Source organism: Oncorhynchus mykiss, chromosome 5 (assembly GCF_057628025.1).
Source record: "Oncorhynchus mykiss isolate SJ-2025 chromosome 5, ASM5762802v1, whole genome shotgun sequence".
Classification (NCBI taxonomy): Eukaryota; Metazoa; Chordata; class Actinopteri; order Salmoniformes; family Salmonidae; genus Oncorhynchus; species Oncorhynchus mykiss.
The window spans coordinates 19,427,501-19,455,246 of NC_143026.1; the positions used below are offsets into that span (position 1 = coordinate 19,427,501).

Consider the following 27,746-nt stretch of genomic DNA (forward strand, 5'->3'; position numbering starts at 1 on the left):
GATTAATGTGCCCACATTTCAGATCCTAACCATTAGGGGGTTATGAGGAAGTTGGATGCTATGATGAACTACTGCCATGAACTAAGTCCACTCCTCCATCCCTTTCTTTCTCCACTATACCTGCCTTCCTCTTCCTTCCCACAAACATACAATTAGCACACTCTCAGGCTGGGCCTTTGTGTTTCCTCCAGAGCACCGCAGGCGCAGGAGCAGTACGATCGGGTCAGAACAAGGTCTGACGTTGTGGTTTGACCTCTGACTGCACGCCTGCTGGCCAAAACAACCCCAATGACCTAATGAGCCACAAACAAACAGATGTGTCTGCAGCCAGATGCTACAATGGTCTCTGCCTCAAGGATACTGCCCAGAGCATATAGTATAGCCCCAGTACTGCTCTGAGCACAGCCACACACTACGGGTCTGGAGACAGAAGAAGGGATGGACCATGTAGAGACAACATAGGGACAGGGTCTAACTGGGGCGTAGAGGGAGGCCAATACAAAAGGGAGGGGGTTTGAATGTTGGAAAACAACAGCTGGAGCAGTTTATGGCATGGTTTTAAGAACAAAAACAAAGACAAAAGCACACATTCTCTGGCACCCTGTTTTTGCATTCTTGTGTTCTGTTGAACCACTCCAGTTGGACTGAGAAAGGCACTCTTTAAACACACACACACACACAGGTAAAGCAGGAAGGATCAGGTGTCAGGTCAGCCAGGATCACACACATTTATTGAGGCTGTTCAGGGAGGAGCTTTCAATAGCTCCATCCATCTGGAGAGAAACGGGTGGAGGGATGGAGGGAGGATGGGAGGGAGTGAGGGAGTGAGGGAGGGAGTGCGGGCACTATTCCCACTGCCCCATTACTTCATCCATCTGGAGGTCATTACAGTCTCTCACATGCAGCGCAGATCAATTCAAATAAACCATTCAACAGCTAAACAAAATGACAGATCCAAATCCACTACAGATTCACATGACCATGGATCACCATCCATCATAACTTCCACTTTACTGCTGTTGATATCAGGCAGTACGCATTGCAACACTGTCAGCTAGCTACAGAAAGATTTGAAAATGTGATTTTGATTATCTATATTCCATGCTGTGTAGTGTACTCAGTCAATCAGTCTCTGATTCTGAACAGATATCTCACCCAAATCAAACAGCTCACACACACAGCTCGCTATGTTCCCAGACCCGCAGATATACTGGATGTAAACACACCTAACAACACTCGTGCTCCCACTTGGGTAGGTCATATCAACAGAGAGAGGGGGGGAGTGAACTCTCTCATATGGGTGTGTGTAGACCATTAAGAGGAAAATACATGGGCTTGGAGTCAGATGAAAGAATGTGAACTATGTAGAGATTCATTCGCCAACTCCTCTCTCTTTTTTTCCTGTCTTTTTCTGTCTCTCTTTCTCTCCCTCCCTCATTATCCGGCGCCTTCCCTTGCTTTCTCTATGAGCTGGCCCTCTCTTCTCTTCCTGTCTTCAATCGGAAGACTCTTATTATCTAACTACATAATTGTCTTTCCATCCAAATGTGAGCAGCAGCTGAACCCAACACATTATCCCAATGCTAGGGGGGACATATTTGACAGACGCACCAGATGACTTTGTCATATGTGGGGGAAGGTGCAGTAATTTCCACCAACGCCCACCCATCACCTACCCCCTACCCCTCCCTGCCCACCCTCTCTCTAAGACATTTCAGTATGAGAATGAGGAATCCCTGCAACAACAACATACCACAGAATGTCAGAGCCTCTTGAAGTAGTTGCATGGCCTAAACAAAGTCACTGATTTGTCTCTCATCATCAGCTCATAATGGAGTGAGTGATACAATCTACCCAGCAGCTAGAGAATGACTTTCACTGGCCAGATTGACTGACTGAATTTAGATAGCTTGTCCTATAGATCTCTACTAGGGTTGGACAGTTCCCACTGTCAAAATCAAGTGAAACAAACTTAAATCAACACTAAACTAAACTGAAGGAAAACTGTAAAACAAATAGTGATTATTATTGCAGGTAAGAGGAGGAGAGGAGTCATCTTTCTCTTTATTGACAATACCTCTGTAATCCTGTCCACATGAGTCCCCAGAGGACAGACTGTATCTACAACAATAGGATCCTCAGTATATGAATAAACCTGCTGACTCTCCTTTCTCTAGTGCCATTGGGAAAGCTGCCTGGCATTCCCATCCTGCTCCCAGTCAGTCCCATACCACCACAATGTTAATCCTCAACCTGACAACAGGTCCTGTATGGCTCAGTTGGTAGAGTGTGGTGCTGGCAACGTCAGGATTGTGGGTTTGATTCCCAGAGCCACCCACGCATGACTGTAAGTTGCTTTGGATAAATGCATCTGCTAAATGGTATATATTGTGAACAGCCCAGAGTCTGTTGGTCTCCTGGGAAACCCAGCCGCAAGGCCCATGGGATGGTGGAGGTAGAGAGGAATGAAACCACACCGCAGCCACCACAGAAGAAGAACATTGACTGACTGTTAGGACCATGAGGCCCCAGCCACAGGGCACCACGTCAAGACATGCACACACAGGTGTGTGGACACACACATTCATTCACATATTTTACACACGGCTCATGCACGCACACACAAACATACTGTACATGCATAAAACATGAAGCAAAGAGTATGAAGTTATTTAATACATAGAAAAAGACAAATACACACTCCTAGGCTTTCCTCCTTCAATCTAATGTAACCCCCACCTGGATCAATATATTCAGGGCCTCTCTCTCTCTCTCCTGATTATACAGTGGCTGAACACAGTGACCTCTGTCTATGAAGTCAACCCTCAAGTCTAACTGATGGGAACTAAAATTACAGTCTGAAAACACCCAAACCCACTGAGGTCTCATAGTAACAACAGGCTTAGCTTAGGACCTTGTGTAGGAGGAACGTGGCAGACTACATCAAATCACTTAGGGCCTTGTGGTAGGAAGAACGTGGCAGATTACATCAAATCACTTAGGGCCTTGTGGTAGGAAGAACGTGGCAGATTACATCATATCACTTAGGGCCTATTACATCTGTCACGTTCTGACCTTTATTTCCGTTGTTTTGTCATTATTTAGTATGGTCAGGGCGTGAGTTGGGGTGGGCAGTCTATGTTTGTTTTTCTATGTTTTGGGGCATTTCTATGTTTCGGCCTAGTATGGTTCTCAATCAGAGGCAGGTGTCATTAGTTGTCTCTGATTGAGAATCATACTTAGGTAGCCTGGGTTTCACTGTGTGTTTGTGGGTGTTTGCTTCAGTGTCTGTGTTTTTCACCACACGGTACTGTTTTGGGTTTCGTTCATTCCACGTTTATTGTTTTTGTATTCAGTTGTTCATGTGTACTATTTCTTATTAAAAGAACCATGGACACTTACCACGCCGCATATTGGTCCTCTGATCCTGTTCGCCTCTCCTCTTCGGAAGAAGAGGAGGAAATCCCTTACAACATCAAATCACTTAGGGCCTTGTGTAGGAAGAACGTGGCAGACTACATCAAATCACTTAGGGCCTTGTGTAGGAAGAACGTGGCAGACTACATCAAATCACTTAGGACCTTGTGGTAGGAAGAACGTGGCAGACTACATCAAATCACTTAGGACCTTGTGGTAGGAGGAACGTGGCAGACTACATCAAATCACTTAGGGCCTTGTGGTAGGAAGAACGTGGCAGACTACATCAAATCACTTAGGGCCTTGTGTAGGAAGAACGTGGCAGACTACATCAAATCACTTAGGGCCTTGTGGTAGGAAGAACGTGACAGACTACAACAAATCACTTAGGACCTTGTGGTAGGAAGAACGTGGCAGACTACATCAAATCACTTAGGGCCTTGTGGTAGGAAGAACGTGGCAGACTACATCAAATCACTTAGGACCTTGTGGTAGGAAGAACGTGGCAGACTACATCAAATCACTTAGGACCTTGTGGTAGGAGGAACGTGGCAGACTACATCAAATCACTTAGGGCCTTGTGGTAGGAAGAACGTGGCAGACTACATCAAATCACTTAGGGCCTTGTGGTAGGAAGAACGTGGCAGATTACATCAAATCACTTAGGGCCTTGTGGTAGGAAGAACGTGGCAGACTACATCAAATCACTTAGGGCCTTGTGGTAGGAAGAACGTGGCAGACTACATCAAATCACTTAGGGCCTTGTGGTAGGAAGAATGTGGCAGACTACATCAAATCACTTAGGGCCTTGTGGTAGGAAGAACGTGGCAGATTACATCAAATCACTTAGGGCCTTGTGGTAGGAGGAACGTGGCAGATAACATTAATACTCACTGAGTTACAGTATGATCGCTATAGGTTAATCTAGCCAATGTTATGTATTTTAAAGTAATTAGTGGCTGATGAATGTCGTATGTCTCAGATTGCTATTCTAGCGACCAGCCATATCCTCCATCCTAGCGACCAGACATATCCTCCATTCTAGCGACCAGCCATATCCTCTATTCTAGCGACCAGCCATATCCTCTATTCTAGCGACCAGACATATCCTCCATCCTAGCGACCAGCCATATCCTCTATTCTAGCGACCAGACATATCCTCTATTCTAGCGACCAGACATATCCTCCATTCTAGCGACCAGCCATATCCTCTATTCTAGCGACCAGCCATATCCTCCATCCTAGCGACCAGCCATATCCTCTATTCTAGCGACCAGACATATCCTCCATTCTAGCGACCAGCCATATCCTCTATTCTAGCGACCAGACATATCCTCCATCCTAGCGACCAGCCATATCCTCTATTCTAGCGACCAGACATTTCCTCCATTCTAGCGACCAGCCATATCCTCTATTCTAGCGACCAGCCATATCCTCTATTCTAGCGACCAGCCATATCCTCTATTCTAGCGACCAGACATATCCTCCATCCTAGCGACCAGCCATATCCTCTATTCTAGCGACCAGCCATATCCTCTATTCTAGCGACCAGCCATATCCTCTATTGTAGCGACCAGCCATATCCTCCATTCTAGCGACTACAACTTCATAGGGGTGTCTATAGTCGCTAATTACAAGATACCCCATCCATAAATAACCTATATACGTAATAAAAGTCCTGTCCAACTCCACTCTGCAGTTCCAGAAGCCAATCTCAATTACATATTCGTTGCGTTCCTCACCTCCTTTTTAAAATCCATTGGAGGAAAAAGCCAGAGGTCCCTCCCCAATGGGTTTGGAGAGGAGAGAGGACGCTAGTATGTCAATAAAATTATTCCGATGTTATATCTGACCCCGTTGACTGAGAAGCACGTGTCGGTTTATTTGGGCTTAGCTAGGTAGGCTCGGGATGAAAGGGTTGTTGGCTTTCACTTCACTCAAATGTAAAGACGTCTACTCTACCACAATAACTACAATGAGCAAACAGCTAGTACAAGCTAACATTAGAGACTGGCAAATTAGCTGCAATTAGCTAACAGCTAAAGTTAGCTAACAGCTCTATACTTAGCAAACAGCCACAACAGATGACACTTATTTTCCACAATAATTTGAAATAAATTCATAAAAAATCCTACAATGTGATTTTCTGGATTTGTTTTCTCATTTTGTCTGTCATAGTTGAAGTGTACCTATGATGAAAATTACAGGCTTCTCTCATCTTTTTAAGTGGGATAACTTGCACAATTGGTGGCTGACTAAATACTTTTTTGCCCCACTGTATGTTAGAAAACAGTGTGAATGGCTTCATTGGAGAGACCAACTAGCCATAGGACTACCTCAGTAGTAGCACTGTGGGTTTGATCTGCTAAATGGCATATATTATTTGTTATTATTCTTATTATAATTATGATTATATTATATTATTATTATATTATTATTATATTATATTATAAGCAATTCAATAATACATCATCTAAATCGGAAATGACACCCTATTCCCTATATAGTGCAATATGAGTCACATGGTTGCAGTGATTGGAGACAAAAAAGGAGGGAGAGGAGGAGGAAGAGGAGGAGGAAGAAGAATAGGAGGAATAGTAGGAAGTTTGGCTGTGATCAAGCTAACCGTGTCAAGACCCCTGTAGATGTCTGTTGGTTGTGCCAGTCCTCTCTGACACAACCTAATCCTATAAAGATCAGCAGCTTTTGGTGAGGAAACCGTTGTCATCAGGATACCCTCTCTCTTGCCCTTCCGCCATAGTCTCCCTTTTCCTCTACCTCTACCCATCCATCCACTCCTTTCACAGATCTCATCCGGTCTTTTCCTCTACCTCTACCCATCCATCCACTCCTTTCACAGATCTCATCTGGTCTTTTCCTCTACCTCTACCCATCCATTCACTCCTTTCACAGATCTCATCTGGTCTTTTCCTCTACCTCTACCCATCCATCCACTCCTTTCACAGATCTCATCTGGTCTTTTCCTCTACCTCTACCCATCCATCCACTCCTTTCACAGATCTCATCCGGTCTTTTCCTCTACCTCTACCCATCCATCCACTCCTTTCACAGATCTCATCTGGTCTTTTCCTCTACCTCTACCCATCCATCCACTCCTTTCACAGATCTCATCTGGTATTTTCCTCTACCTCTACCCATCCATCCACTCCTTTCACAGATCTCATCTGGTCTTTTCCTCTACCTCTACCCATCCATCCACTCCTTTCACAGATCTCATCTGGTCTTTTCCTCTACCTCTACCCATCCATCCACTCCTTTCACAGATCTCATCTGGTCTTTTCCTCTACCTCTACCCATCCATCCACTCCTTTCACAGATCTAATCTGGTCTTTTCCTCTACCTCTACCCATCCATCCACTCCTTTCACAGATCTCATCTGGTCTTTTCCTCTACCTCTACCCATCCATCCACTCCTTTCACAGATCTCATCTGGTCTTTTCCTCTACCTCTACCCATCCATCCACTCCTTTCACAGATCTCATCTGGTCTTTTCCTCTACCTCTACCCATCCATCCACTCCTTTCACAGATCTAATCTGGTCTTTTCCTCTACCTCTACCCATCCATCCACTCCTTTCACAGATCTCATCTGGTCTTTTCCTCTACCTCTACCCATCCATCCACTCCTTTCACAGATCTCATCTGGTCTTTTCCTCTACCTCTACCCATCCATCCACTCCTTTCACAGATCTCATCTGGTCTTTTCCTCTACCTCTACCCATCCATCCACTCCTTTCACAGATCTCATCCGGTCTTTTCCTCTACCTCTACCCATCCATCCACTCCTTTCACAGATCTCATCTGGTCTTTTCCTCTACCTCTACCCATCCATCCACTCCTTTCACAGATCTCATCCGGTCTTTTCCTCTACCTCTACCCATCCATCCACTCCTTTCACAGATCTCATCTGGTCTTTTCCTCTACCTCTACCCATCCATCCACTCCTTTCACAGATCTAATCTGGTCTTTTCCTCTACCTCTACCCATCCATCCACTCCTTTCACAGATCTCATCTGGTCTTTTCCTCTACCTCTACCCATCCATCCACTCCTTTCACAGATCTCATCTGGTCTTTTCCTCTACCTCTATCCACTCCTTTCACAGATCTCATCTGGTCTTTTCCTCTACCTCTACCCATCCATCCACTCCTTTCACAGATCTCATCTGGTCTTTTCCTCTACCTCTATCCATCCATCCACTCCTTTCACAGATCTCATCTGGTCTTTTCCTCTACCTCTACCCATCCATCCACTCCTTTCACAGATCTCATCTGGTCTTTTCTCACTTTATTCTCCTTCTTGGCAGATAGGAAAATCTGTTGTTTGTCTACTGTGTTCAAGGTATTCTCATCAGTACAAGGTGGTAAACAGGGGGGGGGGGGTGTCCTACCCCCTATCCCTACTGCACCCTAAACTAACCCCTCAGCTTGCAGCAGTAGGTCACCCAGGGGGCATGGACAGGGAGAGTGGCAATAAGCTTCTTACTGGACAGGATGGAGAGGGAAGGGGGGTGACATACTGTAACATCTCCCCTCTGTACAGATAGTAAACACCCTTAAGCTTAGCCTTTATGGCAAGTGTTTTCTATAAGCTGTCCTGTATATGTTCACGCATGTTTCTGTGTGTAGATGTGTTTAGCCCAATTCAACAGCAGTAGCAATAACTCAAGTTTGGTAAAAACACACCTCCAAACCCCAGTCACACTTCACTCACCTCCCTCCGACCCTCCTGAGGTGGCAGTTAACCACATCCTAGCCCACAGGTATGGCTCTCAATCCCACCTTACTAAGATGAAGTGTTTGTCTAATTAGCATGGCAGCTCCCTTTGGGGGAACTACAACTTAGGAACAGGATGAACCCTGACTGAAGCTAGAGCCAGAGCTATTCCCTGGGTAAACACAGGCAGACCACACCTCAGAACTCCCAGAGAAGACTGAGAGAGGTGCTGTCTGTGTGAGACTGACTGCTACATTTACTATACAGCAAAAGCATTCTTCAATATTTAATAATCAAATGAAATTCTCTCCCCCCTTTCTCTTCCCCTCTCCCCTCTCCCTCTCTCTCTCTTCCCCTCTCTCTCTTTCTCTCTCTCTCTCATCGCCCATACTTGGCACACCGTGGAGCAGAGCCTCATCACAGGCACACATCCTTCTCTGTGCCAGTGCTTAATGACATATTGGGGCCAACACAGCTACAGAACCTTGGGTGCAGAATGGCTCTGCAACATTGAAACCGACCACAGGGTCATAGCTACAGTAGCACAGCACATAGAGCAGCCTAAAACAGAGAACAGCAGGGAGAAGATGCAACTGACACAGAATAATAACTACAACCCTGAAGTCACCCACACACACCTGGATGTAACTGCCCTATGGGCCCTGGTGAAAAGTAGAGTACTATGTACGATTTTTCAGGGAGTGCTACAACGCCCTCAGAACCCCTACTTCCCGTGGCTATGCTCTCCCCTCTTCCCCTCTCCATTTCTCCTCTCTCCTCTCCCTTCTCCACCTCTCCCCTGTCCTTTTTCTGTCTTCAGGACCAACAGGCTGATATTGGTGCTAAATGTCTGTCTACTCACACTCTCCTGTTAGTCTTTATGGTACTGTATAAGTAGTGTGTGTGAAGAGACCTTCATTGTTGGCTTTTTTTTATAGATCTGTTTTGCCAGACAGGCTGGCTTTGGGAGGTACTGTAGCAGCACTGTAAAGGATAATGAACTCATAAAATATATTGTAAGTGAAAATGTATTAACATGAGATTAAAAAGCTTTACATGTCTTCACACTGTTCCTGGAGAACGTTCGCAACGTGGATGACTTGATGTGGTTGCCAACCCTTCTTTCACTCCCTCCCTCCCTCCCACCCCCACTGGGCATACACTGATTGAATCAATGTTGCTATGACGTTGAACCAACGTGGAATAGACGTTGTTGTCTTTCTCTCTGAGCAGTAGCTCCAGTGCCAGGTTTAGAATCCTGATTTGGGCTGGGTGCCAAGACAGTCGCAGACCCCCTCGTCTCATGCAGTCTCGACACACACACACACACACACACATATCTCCACCCCCCCATACACACACACCAAAGTCCATTCAGTGACTGTTGTCCATTCAGTGTGACGCGTCTCATTCCCTGCTGGTGGCAGGCAGGGCAGGCAACAGGCCCAGTGAAGCAGGGGGAGCTTTTTACAGAGCAGGAACCAGGATTAACATTCTTCCCTCTTGCACTGTCTGAATCCCAAATGGCACCCTATTCCCTACATAATGCACTACTTTTGACCAGAGCCCTATAAATCCTGGTCAAAAGTAGTGCACTAAAAAGGCAATAGGGTGCCATTTGGGATGTAACCAGTGTTTCTCCCCTCCCTCCTCCTGTAGGCTGAGGCCAGGCTGGTTGTGTTCTCCTGGCACTAAGGCACATGCTTGACCTGGCGCTGAGGACAAAAAGCAATTAGCAGCAGCGTGGAGTCTGTCTCTGTGGCCGACCCTCTGTCCACCCGCCTGTCTGTCCGACTGTCTGTCAGCCCGTCGCCAAGAGTACAGGGCAGCGAAAACAACCAGGGCAGAGTGGGAAGCAGAACTTCCCCCTCCTACAGTGCAGCATCCCAGATGGGGGGAGGGAGGGTGTGGGGTCTTTTAACTCTTATCCCAACTTGGATGGATGCCAGAAGTGACGTGTACAGTAGATGTCAAATCTGAGCATTATAAGGGAAAGGGCTGTGATATTTTAGCTAATGTTCAATTAACCCCTTAGATCAAAATACAGACACACACACACACACACACACACACAGACATGCAAAAACACACATATGTGCAAATACACACACATGCCCTCAGTCACCCTCCAAACTGACAGGTAGCCATCAGCGTTGACCTGAGGGTGTTGGTTTTGTAATCATATGACTCGCCTCTAAGATTAGCCTACGGTCATTACGTACACTACATTACACCCCACTACATAGACACACACACTCACAACACACCCGCATGCACGCACACACACACACACACACACACACACACACACACACACACACACACACACACACACACTAATGTCAGCAATAATAAACCCATTGTGCATCGCAGCAGTCTGCCTGATTTACTGACCATTTGCTTACAACTGAAACGATCCCTGTTCCGAAAAAGTGCTACCCCTTCCTCCCTGCCTCCCTACCTCCCTCTCTGTCTGTTTCTCCCTCTCTCTCTTTCTCTCTCTCCCTCTCTCTTTCAGAGAGGAGAGAGATTGGCTCAGTTGTTTCCATAGCTCTCATTTCACTGGTCTTGACCAGGCCGTTGTGAGCGTGCCAGTCACAAGACGACACACACAGTCAGACAGACAGAGTTCCTGGAGAATAACTTCAGCTAGCTTGCAATCGCACTCTGAATAACAGGAAACACCAGACAAGACAAAGAACACATGGAATTCAGTCAGTTACACACACACACACAAAACTGTGTGCTCACACCGAGACAAAAACACACTCTTATTCACATACAGGTAAGGCTCGCACACATGACACTGAATGTGGATCTAGTGCTCATCTGCTGATTGTTCAGCGCGCTGTTTTAAGCTTACCGTATGCTTTCCAGTCATAACAGTTTGTGCATATATCATTACAACAATTTTGTGATGTTTTGGTCTTGGAGAGTTTTTTTTTCTGCTGTTCGTGCACACCAGGTTTGGTAGAGGAAGTCCTGCCCCTTCGTCTGTGATTGGTCCTACTCCTAGTAGGAGCGGGAACATGAAGTGTTGGTTGGCATTCAACGAGAGACTTTTCCTTTTCATGCACATTTTTCCACTTGAGAAATACTGCACAAAACATCTTAGCTAGATGTCAAATTTTCACGACTAAGACCTCTGCAAAAACCCGATGACTGATTTGTTGATGTATATATTTTGAGGGAGTGTTTCTGGTTATATTATTGCTATAGTGGCTCAAGAGGGACAAACGGTAATATTGCAGCTTTTTTTCCCGCTTTTCCAAGCGATGGTCTTTAGGGAGTTTGAGAGCACAGCCTTGCCAAGTTCTGCTAGTGTAACAGTGTAAAAAACAGCAGCTTTATCATTTCACACTCATCTAACGTCAAACAGGTAGACACACTCATCTAACGACAAACAGGTAGACACACTCATCTAACGACAAACAGGTAGACACACTCATCTAACGTCAAACAGGTAGACACACTCATCTAACGTCAAACAGGTAGACACACTCATCTAACGACAAACAGGTAGACACACTCATCTAACGTCAAACAGGTAGACACACTCATCTAACGACAAACAGGAGACACACTCATCTAACGACAAACAGGTAGACACACTCATCTAACGTCAAACAGGTAGACACACTCATCTAACGACAAACAGGTAGACACACTCATCTAACGACAAACAGGTAGACACACTCATCTAACGTCAAACAGGTAGACACACTCATCTAACGACAAACAGGTAGACACACTCATCTAACGACAAACAGGTAGACACACTCATCTAACGTCAAACAGGTAGACACACTCATCTAACGACAAACAGGTAGACACACTCATCTAACGACAAACAGGTAGACACACTCATCTAACGACAAACAGGTAGACACACTCATCTAACGACAAACAGGTAGACACACTCATCTAACGACAAACAGGTAGACACACTCATCTAACGACAAACAGGTAGACACACTCATCTAACGACAAACAGGTAGACACACTCATCTAACGACAAACAGGTAGACACACTCATCTAACGACAAACAGGTAGACACACTCATCTAACGACAAACAGGTAGACACACTCATCTAACGACAAACAGGTAGACACACTCATCTAACGTCAAACAGGTAGACACACTCATCTAACGACAAACAGGTAGACACACTCATCTAACGACAAACAGGTAGACACACTCATCTAACGACAAACAGGTAGACACACTCATCTAACGTCAAACAGGTAGACACACTCATCTAACGACAAACAGGTAGACACACTCATCTAACGACAAACAGGTAGACACACTCTCACTAAGCCAGGAGTAGCTCCAGCTAGACTAATGTTTGTGAGCGTGCATGCGCATCTGCCTGCATGTGTGTACTCGTTCACCACGTGTGTGTGTGTGTGTGTGTGTGTGTGTGTGAGTGCTGGCTTGTGCTTCTCAGTCTACTCTGTCAGGACTTTAGCCCTGGTCTCCTCAGTCTACTCTGTCAGGGCTTTAGCCCTGGTCTTCTCAGTCTACTCTGTCAGGGCTTTAGCCCTGGTCTCTTCAGTCTACTCTGTCAGGGCTTTAGCCCTGGTCTCCTCAGTCTACTCTGTCAGGGCTTTAGCCCTGGTCTCCTCAGTCTACTCTGTCAGGGCTTTAGCCCTGGTCTTCTCAGTCTACTCTGTCAGGGCTTTAGCCCTGGTCTCCTCAGTCTACTCTGTCAGGGCTTTAGCCCTGGTCTCCTCAGTCTACTCTGTCAGGGCTTTAGCCCTGGTCTTCTCAGTCTACTCTGTCAGGGCTTTAGCCCTGGTCTCCTCAGTCTACTCTGTCAGGGCTTTAGCCCTGGTGTTATTGCTTTAGCAGGGAGAATACCAGGTGGCTTGCTTCATTGTCTCCACAGCGAACGATGAGCGGTCTCAGACCAGAGAGAAATAAATCAGTATCTACCATCCTCCCTCCCGTCTTCCCTCCCTCTCTCCCCTCCACAGCAGCAGACTAAGATGGAAAAACTGACTCAAGCAGGTTGCTGCTGCTCACTCTTAAACACTCAGTTTACAGCGAGACTGACTGCAGAGAAATGGCACTCTCGAGACACACAGGCATTCTTTCTCTCCTCTCTCTCTCTCTCTCTCCTTCTGCAGCTATTATGTGGCTCCCTCTTAGCAAGTCTGGCTGTACTTGTCAATCGCTTGTCTTGTCTTCTCTTTCTGTCCTCACTCAACTGCATTCCTCCACTCCTCCATGCTCTCTCACTCTGCCCTCGTTCACTCTGCCCTCTCTCACTGTGCCCTCTCTCACTCTGCCCTCTCACCTCTTGAATCTGGCTCTGTCTTTTCTCTCTCTGTTTCTCACATTGTCTCTCTCTCTCTCTCTGTCCACTTATCTCCCTCTCCCTCTTTATCTGTCTCTCTTTCACTTTCTTTGTCTCTCAATCCTTCCTCCTCCCTCCGCTCCTTGGGCTCCCTTGCATCCTCTGTTTCTCTTGCTGCTGATCTCGTTCTGAGGGCTGGGGGCTGACTGCTGGACGACTAACGACAAAACAAGACAGCACTCGCATTCCAGAACAATCCATCTCCCCCACCAGCTCTTTGATCAGACATGAACAAGATGAACAGAGCAAAGAGAAAATAAGCAAAATCTCCAAAATGCTACAACCCTATAACAGAATAACACTAATAAAGGCCTAACACACACACACGCACACACACACACACACACACACACACACACACACACACACACACACGCACCAGAACAGACAGTACTTTCCAATTGCTATCGGACTTTTGGATCTCAGCTGTCTGGCTGTTGCTAGAATGACCCACTTTGAACCAATTATGCGAATTGCTTGGACTTTTGTGAAAATGATGAGAATCGAACCTGAGCTGTTTTCTTTCAAATGCAGGAATGAGTTGAAAGTAGAATGCATCCCTTCATTCACAGACACAAACTATAATTCCATGGCATCATCAGTTAACTCAATGACCCAGAAAGCTTTGCCAGAAAAGTTGTCGCTCAGCCACAGAGAAATACTTTCATACAGGCTTTGAGGCCTACTTATGCAAAGTATTGTATGCCTCAATCCAAATTCAACATGACAACCAAAATGATAACAAACAAATTACTCATGAAAATAAACTTCAAGCCATTGCTTTAGAAACATGAAAAACTATATCTTATTATTAGCTACAATATTTTCTGGAAGCAAAAACACATGAATCATTGGCAGATTTAAGGAACAGCCTCCAGTGATTTGATAAACATGATATGTTCTTGGTTAGGGGATATGATTTAGAAAACCCTCTTGCTTAGGGTTTATTCTTTTTGAGGAAAGAAACTATATTGATGTTATAAATCAACTTGTGTTGCTCAGTAAAAAATGGCCTTCTGTTCCAACCATGTTGCAATGGGCTCTAATGACCAGTCAAACACCATGCAGTCAGACTTGTACACAGACGAAACTTGCCAGGAGATCCAACCTCCTGTGAAAAATCTTTGGAACTTGCTTCCAATGTCTCCATGGCAACCAATTCCTGTCCTAGTTTTGAGTGGGTGGGGGATTGGTTGTCCTGCCCTGGCCTGATACTACCACTGACATTATAGGAGGAGACATAGAGCCCACCTGCCAGGGGATGAAGGAGCACACAGACTCCCCTTTCACCTCATTCAAAAGATTCCCACACTGTAAATGTACCATTCTGTATTGTTCAACCTCATTTTGTTCCATCTATAGCAGCTCTGTAAGCAGGCGTAATTCCCTCTGTGGTTGCTGTCCTGCCCTAGGTCTGAGCAAACTAACTGTAGTGATGCTGAGTGAGCAGATGTTGTCTGTCTGTCTGTCTGTCTGTCTGTCTGTCTGTCTGTCTGTCTGTCTGTGTCTCTCTTTCATAGTCTTTCCAACCATCATCACACTCCCCCCCCCCCACACACACACACATTTTCTCACCTAATAAAGAAAAATAGAATGGCTCCAACTGAAGCAGTGAGGTTTCTGCAGTGGGGTTAGCTACCAGGAAAGATAATTGTGCGATTTCCCCCTAAAATGCTTCATTCAGTAGTTCTGCTTCCCAGGCTGTGGCTAGGATTGAGGCTAGGGCTGACTGGGGATGGGGATTGGGGTTGGAAAGGATGACTCATAGCATTGCTTTCCATGCTCAATCATTATAATACCCCTTAATAGAGAACAGTACTGCTATCCTGGAGAGCTGAATAGTGAATACCCAATGATTTTGGCTGGAAAAGAGCTACAGTGAGAAGTAGGCCTATACCACTTATGGACTTACAGTGTATACAGCACAGATGATGAGTGAAAACAGGCATAGGCCCTGACACCACTCTACCAACTGCAACAAAAGGGTGGGAGGTAGCCTAGTGGTTAACAGCAGTGAGCCAGTAACCAAAAGGTTGCTTACTCAAATCCCCAAGCTGACTAGGTGAAAAAAATACAATTGATCCTGTAAGTTGCTCTAGATAACAGTGTCTGCTAAATGACTAAAATGTCAACGACTGGCATGGTACCACATCTGTTGAAAGACCCACTATTGAAAATACTCAAATCCCTACAACCATTACTGGGGCTTTGGGAATTAAACCCACAGCATCTTGACTTAATTATCTGAAAGGACTCAACTTTTCACTATGAAATCAAGATAATACCCTATATTCACCTTTTCAATAGAGGATCATGTCCAAGCCTGAACATAGTCTCCGTCAAATCACTGTCCTGGAAAACCTGGCTCTTCAGCATCTGTGGGAAGACGGCCAATAAGATGCCCCATGGTCCTTTGGAGCAGTCTCCATATGAACTCTTGAGAGAACAGTGTTTCCCTGTCCCTAACACGACACAAACATATTTATGACATGAGTGGCATACAAAGGACTCCTTCAATCTGACAGACAGAGTCAAAATTCTGACCTGGAATGATCTTTAATCAGCCATTCCATTCTGTCATCTGCACAGATATAAAAAGAAGAGTGTCAGTCTTGTCTGTTGATCAGGCGTTGGATGGAGCTGGTTGGAGGTTAGGGGCCATAAACTAAACCATGAACCGTTCAACGGCACAGACAGTTTAGTTCCACACCATAATGGCTGCATTCACAGTCTGAAGTGGATCATGAGATTGCAGGGTCACTGCTTCTCTCCACAGTCCAGCAAACTCAGATTCCTTTCCCTGCACCACGACGATAGACACACACACAAGCACACACACACTCAAAAACAGTTTTTTTCACACCAAAGAACCACCACTTATCTGATTGAGTAAAATGGCTCAAAGGATTTCCCATATTGAGCGATAAGAATATGGCCATTGAAAAACTGGAGCAGAAACTGCATTCGCTCAAAAGGGACAAACAATTACTAATAATGATGGGGTTGAGTTTGGGGATTGCACTCTGAACTGAACTTTCTTCAATTTGGGTTTTTATTACTTGATTGCAATGCTGAAATGCCACCAGTATGGTACCTGTGTCTGTGTCTCACCATGTTGCAGCCAGAACAGGACAGTTCCAGAGGTTTCCAATGCAACACCAGGTTTGGAGACCATAAACATTTTGCATCAGTTACATCAGTCAGTAACAACCTTGCCCTCTTCTTCCATAACACACATGAATGACATTAGGGCTAATATGATAAAAAGGTGCATCCAATCTATCATGGAAACTTTTATAGAGGAACTGTTCTGACAGTGGGCCAAGAGGATGGAAAACCGCTGTGGCCCAGCTGTGCTTGACCTTTGACCCCCATTGTAAAGTCTACCTTTACACAACAATAAAATTTCAATGACACAGGCTGCTTTGCATGGCTCCAAACCTGGCTGCTATGAAACTTACACCATCTCTAAAACATCTCACCAAAACTCACCGAATGGGACGCAGCAATTTTTCCAGCGAAAAGCCTCAACTCTAAAACCAGTGAGGTACTAGAGGTATTTCTTTCTTTAGAAAAGTGAAACAGTGCTTTATTTCATAGTGCTTTGTTCCACCAGGAGGGGGATAAAAACATCTGGAACGCATTTTTCCCCCTATTTTTTTAGGATCAGCAGACGCCAGACGGCACAATGGAGCTTATCGGATCCAGATGTTGAACACAGTGAAACAACAAGTGTTTCTTTCTTATAATCTCATATTTTATATAAAAAACAAATAAATAAAAACTAAATGTCAAACATTAGAAAAACTCCTTGAATCTTAAAATCACAAAGACTCCATTACCCATAGTCCTTCTCAGGCTGAAAACAACAAGCACTGTAGTCAACGTTTACATATCGAGTAGTCATTGGCTTCGGCCCCAATCCACCCACGTTTTCATTTTCCCCAGGTATTCAAGGAATGTTATTCAAGTATTTTTGATGAATAAAGCAGTTTGACATGCCTAGGGGAATGTTCCTACTGAAACAGACCATTCAAAAACCTTTTCTTAATGAATGATAACAAACCAGGAGAAACATGTTGAAGCTTTAAGAAAAGGTCCCATTGATTCCGGTGGGCGACTTGGTGGAAACAGTGCACTTCTCTTTAATCTGTTTTCCCCACACAAAAAGAAACATTTTGGGAGCAAAGCCTAGCCTCTGAGAAGCAGCCACATGGCTAATACAACAACAACTTTCACAAGAAAGCTAAATAAAGCTGCCCTCATTGAGGTCAGGGAATAAAGCTCTTTAAAACAAGCATTATTAAGCGAGAGATCTAGATAGACCCAGATATCTGCACTTTGGCAAAATATCAGTTTTATTAAAGTCAGTTATTTATCATCCATGTTTAACCATTAAATCACATTCGGTCATCTTTGTTTTTAGTTCTTGAAAATGTCATCAAAGCCAGAATGAAGAATGGGCATGGTGTTCCAAAGCAAAGCATTCCAGACTTTTTTGTGTCAGGAAATCATGTCACACAAGTTCGACAAGGTACCCACAATGCACCTCTCTCTCTTTCTCTGACCCTCCTGTCCTGAACAGCCAGTGACTCACCAGGGGTGAGTTTAAAAAAAACAACATAAAGATCATCTTTTTCACTAGTAGGCAATGGATGAATGATGATCTAACTGCTAAAAATCTTCCGTTAGCAGCAAGATCATTCCTTTCCCAAGGGCTCTGAAACTGTAAATCATCAGCGCTGGTCACCTGAAGGTAATGATCCTCAAACTTTAACCTCTGACCCCATCCATCACACAGAGGAAACCTGTCTCTTATTGGTCTCCTGTCATTACCAGACTTTCACTCTGTACTCCTCTCAATTTTGTCAAGAGAAGATAACTAAGTCATAAATAAACACTGAACTGAGGTTACACTTGGGTTTGAAGATGTTTTTGTCATTATATATTTGATCCTAGTACAGTTCAAATTACTTCATCATTGAGACTTCGATCTTGACAGTTTTGAGGGTAAAAACGGTTCTGTTTTGTTCTCTCCTTTTCATTACCGACATCTTTTATGGGGTTTGGCATCTGTTTGTTCAAAGTTCTGGGACAATGAAATGTTGTATCAAATCCCTACACAATAACATTTAATTGCAATGAGTTGAGACTTGTGTAAAAAAAAAATATAGAATCTAATTTGGAAAGGGAATGGAGAACAAGACATGGATGTAAATATATTTATATAGAGACAAATATTTGTCAACAAAAGAGAAGCCAATAACAGTAAATGCTACTAAACAATAACCACATGAAACAACACACCCCATATTAATTATCTGTATTGATACACCATCCAAAATGTAATTAATATCGCTGCATGTGTGGTTCCCACGGTGAAGAATGGAAGAAGAGGTGTGATGGTGTGGGGTGATTTGCTGGTGACACTGACAGGGATTTATTTAGAATTCAAGGCACACTTAACCAGCATGGCTACCACAGAATTCTGCAGCGATACGCCATCCCATCTGGTTTACGCTTAGTGAGACTATAATTTGTTTTTCAACAGGACAATGACCCAACACACCTCCGTAATGTGTAAGGGCTATTTGACCAATAAGGAGAGCGGAGTGCTGCATCAGATGACCTGGCCTCCACAATCACCCGACCTCAAGCCAATTGAGATGGTTTGGAATGAGTTGGACTGCAGAGTGGAGGAAAAGCCGCCAACAAGTGCTCAGCATATGTGGGAACTCATTCAAGGCTGTTGGAAAAGCATTCCAGGTGAACCTGGTTGAGAGAATGCCAAGAGTGTGCAAAGCTGTCATCAAGGCAAAGGGTGGCTACTGTGAAGGATCTAAAATATCAAATATATTTTGATTTGTTTAACGCTTTTTTGGTTACTACATGATTCCATATGTGTTATTTCATCATTTTAATGTCTGTAGAAAATTGTAAAAATTAAGAAAACCCTTGAATGAGTAGGTGTGTCCAAACTTCTGATTGGTACTGTAGGTGAAGTCTAGCCTGGTCCCAAATATGTTTGTGCTGTTTTGCCAACTCCTAAGGCCATGAGTTGGCAAGACAGCACAAAGGGATCTGAAACAGGGCTAAACAGGGCTATGCCTGATCAGAATCAGAGGTGCTACGGAAGTCTATACACTCTAAGAAAAAAAGGTGCTATCTAGAACCTTAAAGTACCCATAGGAGAACCCTTTGAAGAACCATTTTTGGTTGCAGGTAGAACCATTTTTTGTTTCCATGTAGAAATCGTTCTACAGAGGTTTCTAACCCAAAAGGCTTCTTTCTACCTGGAACCAAAAAAGGGTTCTACCTGGTGCTTCTGACATCATTCACAGTCCTGAGAATGGGGCTGGAGAGGGTCATCTGGTTTGGATCAGGATAATAAGTCCTTTACTGCTGAACTCTGGAGAACCTGGCCTCATTCCTTTTAATTACCGGTTAATCATACAGTCTGGCTGCCCTGATGGGACACATCTTTCACAAGCTGTAAATCAAAGCTGACTGTTTTCCAATATACAGTGCATTAGGAATGTATTCAGACCCCTTGCTTTCTTACAGCCTTTTTCTAAAAGAAAGTCTAAATAGATGTTCGGATAAAATGAACTGGATTACATTTTAAAATGTTTGCAAATGTATAAAAAAAATTAAAAACAGAAATACCTTATCTATTGAAGTATTCAGACCCTTTGCTATGAGTCTCAAAATTGAGCTCAGGTGCATCCTGTTTCCATTGATCATCCTTGAGATGTTTCTACAACTTGATTGGAGTCCACCTGTGGTAAACTCAAATAATTGGACATGATTTGGAAAGGCACACACCTGTCTATATAAGGTCCTACAGTTGACAGTGAATGTCAGAGCAAAAACCAAGTCATGAGGTCAAAGGAATTATCCGTAGACCTCCGGAACAGGATTGTGTCAAGGTACAGATCTGGGAAAGGGTACCAAAAAAATTTCTGCAGCATTGAAAGTCCCCAAGAACACAGTGGCCTCCATCATCAAGTTTGGAACCACCAAGACTCTTCCTAGAGCTGGCCGCCCGGCCAAACTGAGCAATCGGGGGAGAAGAGCCTTGGTCAGGGAGGTGGCCAAGAACCCGATGGTCACTCTGGCAGAGCTCCAGAGTTCCTCTGTGGAGTTGGGAGAATCTTCCAGAAGGACAACCATCTCTGCAGCACTCCACCAATCAGGATTTTATGACACTCTAGACCCAAACTGTTATAGACCTATATCCATCCTGCCCTGCCTTTCTAAAGTCTTTGAAAGCCAAGTTAATAAACAGATCACTGACCATTTCGATTCCCACCATATCTTCTCCGCTGTGCAATCTGGTTACCGAGCTGGTCATGGGTGTACCTCAGCCACGCTCAAGGTACTAAACGATATCATAACCGCCATCGATAAAAGACAGAACTGTGCAGCCGTCTTCATCGACTTGGCCAAGGCTTTCGACTGTCAATCACCATATTCTTATCGGCAGAGTCAATAACCTTGGTTTCTCAAATGACTGCCTCGCCTGGTTCACCAATTACTTCGCAGACAAAGTTCAGTGTGTCAAATCGGAGGCCCTGTTGTCCAGGACCTCTGGCAGTCTCTATTGGGGGGACCACAGGATTCAATTCTCGGGCCGACTCTCTTCTCTGTATATATCAACGATGTCGCTCTTGCTGCGGGTGATTCCCTGATCCACCTCTATGAAGACGACACCATTCTGTATACATCTGGCCCTTCTTTGGACACTGTGTTAACAAACCTACAAACGAGCTTCAATGCCTTACAACACTCCTTCCGTGGCCTCCAACGTCTCTTAAACGCTAGTAAAACAAAATGCATGCTTTTCAACCATTCGCTGCCCGCACCCGCCCGCCCGACTAGCAACATTACTCTGGATGGTTCTGACCTAGAATACGCGGACAACTACAAATAAGTGTCTGGCTAGATTGTAAACTCTCCTTCCAGACTCATATCAAACCTCTCCAATCCAAAATCAAATCTATAATCGGCTTTCTATTTCGCAACAAAGCCTCCTTCACTCATGCTGACAAACTTACCCTAGTAAAACTGACTATCCTACCGATCCTCGACTTCGGCGATGTCATCTACAAAATAGCTTCCAATACTGTACTCAGCAAATTGGATGTAGTCTATCACAGTGCCATCCGTTTTGTTACCAAAGCGCCTTATACCACCCACCACTGCGACCTGTATGCTCTAGTCGGCTGGCCTCCCTACATATTCGTCGCCAGACCCACTGGCTCCAGGTCATCTATAAGTCTATGCTAGGTAAAGCTCCGCCTTATCTTAGCTCACTGGTCACGATAACAACACCCACCTGTAGCATGCGCTCCAGCACGTATATCTCACTGGTCATCCCCAAAGCCAACACCTCTTTTGACCGCCTTTCCTTCCAGTTCTCTGCTGCCAGTGACTGGAACGAATTGCAAAAATCGCTGAAGCTGGAGCCTTACATTTCCCTCACTAACTTTAAACATCAGCTCTCTGAGCAGCTAACCGATCGCTGCAGCTGTACATAGTCCATCTGTAAATAGCCCACCCAATCTACCTACCTCATCCCCATATTGTTTTTATTTACTTTGCTGCTCTTTTGCACACCAGTATCACTACTTACACACTCATCTGCTCATCTATCACTCCAGTGTTACTCTGCTAAATTGTAATTACTTTGCTACTATGGCCTATTTATTGCCTTACCTCCTCACGCCATTTGCACACACTGTATATAGACTTTCATTTTTCTATTGTGTTATTGACTGTATGCTTGTTTATTCCATGCGTAACTCCGTGTTGTTGTTTCTGTCGCACTGCTTTGCTTTATCTTGGCCAGGTCACAGTTGTAAATGAGAACTTGTTTTCAAATAGCTTACCTGGTTAAATAAAGGAAAAAAAAAAATATATATATATATATATATATGTTTTTTTTAATATGGTAGAGTGGCCAGACAGAAGCCACTCCTCAGTAAAAGGCACATGACAGCCCACTTGAAGTTTGCCAACAGGCACCTAAAGATTCTCAGACCATGAGACAAGATTCTATGGTCTGATGAAACCAAGATTGAACTCTTTGGCCTGAAAGCCAACCGTTACGTCTGGAGGAAACCAGGTACCATCCCTACAGTGAAGCATGGTGGTGGCAGCGTCATGCTGTGGGGCTATTTTTCAGCTGCAGGGACTGGGAGACTTGTCGAGGAAAAGATGAACGGAGCAAAGTACAGAGGGATCCTTGATGAAAACCTGCTCCAGAGTGCTCAGGACCTCAGACTGGGGCAAAGATTCACCTTCCAACAGGACAACGACCCTAAGCACACAACCAAGACAACGCAGAAGTGGCTTTAGGACATGTCTCTGAATATTTTTTGTGGCGCAGCCAGAGCCCGGACTTGAACCCGATCGAAAATCTCTGGATAGACCTGAAAATAGCTGTGCAGCAACGCTCCCCATCCAACCTAACAGATCTTGATCTGCAGCTTGGCACATCTACAATATAGATGTGCCAAGCTTGTAGCGTCATACCCAAGAAGACTCTATGCTGTAATCGCTGCCAAAGGTGCTTCAACAAATTACTGAGTTAAAGGTCTGAATACTTATGTAAATGTGCTATAAAAAATTTAAAAAATATTTAAACGAGCAAATATGTCTAAAAATCCATTTTTCTTTTGTCATTATGGGGTATTGTATATAGATCGATGAGGGAAACAATGTTTTTTAATCCATTTTATAAAAAGGCTGTAACGTAACAAAATTTGGAAAAAGTCAAGGGGTCTGAATACTTTCCGAAGGCACTGTATCCTAAACTGTTGACCAGGTTACCTAACTTGGTGAAATGCTATACATTTTTCAGTTGAAAGTTATTTTTGATAATATAGCTAGAAATATATATTATGCTTATTTCCTGTCAAATAAATATTTCCATGATTGATGATTTGATTGTTGTAACACTGCTTAGGTTGACATTGGCAACAATAGCAATGTAATAAACCTCTTGCTAGCCAATACCAATTCATAAACTCCACTCGTTCTTGCATGCGTCCTGGTTTCAGGAAGTGTTGCAGCATCACAGACAATCATTTAACAAGTCTCTGGTTGTTTTCTGTTGGTCTTTAAGAGCTGATTGAAGGCAGCAGCATCATAGTGAGTTGTCCCGCGCCCTTCAGTCCTAGTTAAACTCCAGTCCAACTCTCCACGTCATCTGGCATGACTGGGAACAGGGTCTGTCAATCACATACGAGCAATTACAAGACCACACCCCCTGGATTTTTTTACCTTTATTTTACCAGGTTGCATTGAGTTCAGAATACCAATTTTTCAAGGGAAACGTGTCCATTTCTCCCATAGGGAAGGAAGTTCAAAGCCAAGCCTTCATTTTACCTTTATTTAAATAGGCAAGTCAGTTAAGAACAAATTCTTATTTTCAATGACAGCCTAGGAACAGTGGGTTAACTGCCTGTTCAGGGGCAGAACGAAAGATTTGTACCTTGTCAGCTCGGGGGTTTGAACTTGCAACCTTCCGCTTACTAGTCCACTAGGCTACCCTGCCGCCCCGACTTCATGAAGTCCAAAGGGCCATAGTCAATAATCAATCAACGTCTGCATTCAGGATTCACATGAATATGTAATTGTTTTAATCATTAGCACACGACTCAGACTCGTCTTTGCAGGCCCATACAATTTAGGTTGATTGGAAATCCCATTGTGTTACCAAATTACAGTCAAAGGGAATTTAATCCAGTCCAGATCTCCACCTCTCATATTGAGGTATGTGGAAGGAACAGACCGGGCCATATGTTAATCTCACAGTCTTTTAGCGAGTGGAGGCTGCTAAGGGAAGGACAGCTCATAATAATGGCTGGAATATAAGTCAATGGAAGGGTATCAAACATGTGGTTTCCATTGGTTAATACCATTCCATTGACTCCATTCCAGCCATTACTATGAGCTGTCCTCCGCTCAGCAGCCTCCACTGCTTTTAACTGACTGACTGACTGACTGGATTTCTGACCGGCTGAGAGCTCCACAGTAGCCAGCATTCAAGCTGAGGCCACCTACCATGCCATGCAGGCCAGTGAGCTAATAATATATGTAGGACACTAGGCCTGACTCAAATCCCCCACATCACCCACTGAAGCTCCTGTCCACAGCATGAACCACTTTCTTTCATCTAGCAACATGTAACTCACACAATTCATTTCCAAAAGTGATTTGAGTTCAAATAAAGTTGTTGGAAAGTAGAGTAAAAGAGCCTGTTTGCAAAAACACAGCGTTTGAGCATTTCCCCTTGGCACAGCCTTTAAAAAAGCTTTGGTTACAGGTGATCACTAACCTTGTTTTCTCATCATAGAGTGCATATAAAACAGACAGCTGGAGGATAGCAAGGCAAATGATTATGGGATAGTTTAAAAATAACATTTTAGACGATTTCACAGAGACATTACACTCTTTTATTGACCATTTGTGGTATGTCCATACGCATCCCTGCCCACAATGAAATGCCAAGCGTCGACTCCACGCTGCCACTTCAGACGGACGGCCACGCCCTCTCACGAGAGCTGCGCTCCATTCGGTTTCTCATTAAATAAATACCCATTTGAACTTTAAAGTCAACTGTTTCATATGTCAATATGGAGCACATTAAGCTCATGGATGTCATCAAGTCTAAAATACAAACTAAAGCGCAAAAGCTTGCCAAATATGAAACCCCCAAGAAATTACTATATATTTTATATCATATCCACAATGCTGCATAAAGGTTTTTTTCAGTTAGACTATGAAAATACATTTCAATGAAGTATGGCTAAAGAAGAAATAGTCTACAATGTATGGACAAGAGGGAAGAAAGGTCCAATTATTTTCCTATAGGCTATAAAAGGTGAGCTTGGTTTCCAGGTTGATCAATTCAACACTATAAAAAGTAAGCGCTATATCTTTACAGTAGTCCTATCATCCAGCATAGCAATGTGTAGCCTATGTGCGCACAGCACAATACATCTTAAAGACTTAAAGATTCTAATAATATATGCTAAATGATGTGCATCAGAAGACGCACTATAGATGGCGCAGGAGGACCCCATCTTTCAGAATGCACTAATCCATCGCTGGAGGCAGAGAAGGTAATCTGAAGAGTTCCTGGCAAAATTGCTGGAAAAATAGTTATCTTTGGCGGTGCAAGTCCTATATGCAGCGGGCTCTTACCAAATCGATAGACTTTATCAACACACTGAGCAATACAGTACAAAGTATACGAACAAGCACCAGTGCCATTCTTTAAAAAGCCTTGACTGGGCCTGCGGTCATTTCAGTTTATGACACCAATATGAATGTGGACCATATTCCAGTAACCAGATTAAACCAATTAAATCATGGTTTAAAAGAGGGGCGTAGAATTGACGTTGCACAATGGTATGTATGATACGGACTTGTTGCACATGAGAACATATCACTTTCTTAAGAACGGGCAAAATAGCGCGCAGCAGCAATAGACTGCAATAGAGGATGTGGTATCTTACCTGAACTGGCTTGTGATGTGACACAAAGTAGAAGTATCGCTAAAGTGATTTGCGAGTCCTTTATCCTCCGTTTTACTTTCCATCTTATATGTGTATCCATGGTCGCCAGTGACGTCCACGACAAAAGTGGGTTAACTTTTTAAGAGCAACTGAAAAAATACTTGTGACAACTTCTGATTAGGAGAGAACTTGTAGCCAAAGGTCCCAGAGAAAGAGAGAAGGGGAAAATAGCGTTATTTTCTCAAGCAGCCATACGTTTTGGAGTGTGGATTCATCCAGCTAGTGTGACGGATGGGACACCCTCTCTCGCGCACTCTTCCTCTCCACTCCTCTTCTCGTCCCTCTGAAAAGGCTACCCTGCGCTGCTGAGCCTCCGATCAGAAGTGTTGCCCCCTCTCTCAGTCGTCACTGGAGCCCTGGGAAGTAATTTAGAGGGTAAAAAGGTCCCCTAGCAGGCTGTCAGTCACGTTGCGGACAGGACAGGAAAGCAAATCAGAGGGCTCGATTTACAGAACAGGCCTTACAATTGGCTTTGGAATGGAGAAAAAGTTTAGTGAAACGCCCACTCATGGTGTGCTGAAGTTTTTGCCTCCCGCGGGGCAATCCTTTCTTTAACAACAAACAATCCGCTATGAAAAGGGGCGTTAAAGCGGGAGAGACAAAAACGTGTTGGACAAGAACAGACAGATAGTTCAAAAAGACTTCTAAAGATAAATGTTGTTTTCATATCCGATACATTACTTTCCAATACACCAAATGAAAAGCTATTCTAATAATTTGAATAATAAATTAGAGAATTTGAGCTGTGGACTCACTGAAATAGAAACTGTGTCGTTCCACCAATTGGTTGAGAAGAATAACTTGGTATAAAATAAAGAATATTTTGATTTCACATAATTTGAACATTCTGTCATGAAGAGCACATATTCAACTTCATAATTATTATTATTATTTTTTAATCCCATCTCAAGAGGTTAAATAATTTAGTAAGTGGCTACACAACATGCCAAATAAAGTAACAGGTTTGATGTTAACAAGTTTGATGATTTCATTTTAAATCAACCATTAATCCCATTGTGAGAGCGGGAAAGGAAGCTTGTTGTGTGCAAAAGGGAGGGGTAATTTAACTGAAAATAGCTCTAGCCTGTCACAATGGATATCAGGGTTGGCGTGTTATGCTTGACCCCCTTAGTTTTCCATCACAAAACACCAGAAAATGTCAAAAAAAAGAGTAGAATCAGCTCACCTGCTTTCACACTATCATTTGACTATTAGATGGTAAAATGAGGGACAGCAGACATAAATACATTTCAATTTTTGTCATTTAGCAGACACTATTATCCAGAGCGACATACAGTTAGTGCATTCATCTTAAAATAGCCAGGTGGGACAACCACATATCACAGACATAGTAAGTACACTTCTCCTCAATAAAGTAACTATCAGCAAAATCAGAGCTAGAAGGGGGGGGGGGGGGTCAAATGCTGGTACAGGAAGTACTTAAGATACTCTTTGAAGAGGTAGGGTTTCAGAAGATGGGCAGGGACTCCGCTGTCCTAGCTTCAGGTGGAAGCTGGTTCCACCATTGGGGTGCCAGGACAGAGAAGAGCTTTAGCTGTGTTCTTCGTAGGGGTGGGAGGGCAAAGAAACCAGAGGTGGCAGAACAGAGTGCATAGCCTGAAGGTTAGGAGGGGCAGTTCCTC

The 27,746-nt window shown here is 44.0% G+C and overlaps 1 protein-coding gene across 2 annotated transcripts in view; it reads right to left on the reverse strand.

The window, feature by feature from the left end:
* Window positions 1-26,405, reverse strand: part of LOC110522815 (collagen alpha-1(V) chain) — a 134,424-nt gene extending 108,019 nt beyond the window's left edge. For both annotated transcript variants that reach the window (XM_036977004.2, XM_036977003.2), the window contains exon 1: window positions 26,044-26,405. In XM_036977004.2, coding sequence (XP_036832899.1) covers window positions 26,044-26,143 — 100 coding nt within the window. In that variant the 5' untranslated portion in view covers window positions 26,144-26,405. The remainder of the gene's footprint in view (window positions 1-26,043) is intronic.
* Between the last annotated feature and the right edge of the window lie 1,341 nt (window positions 26,406-27,746).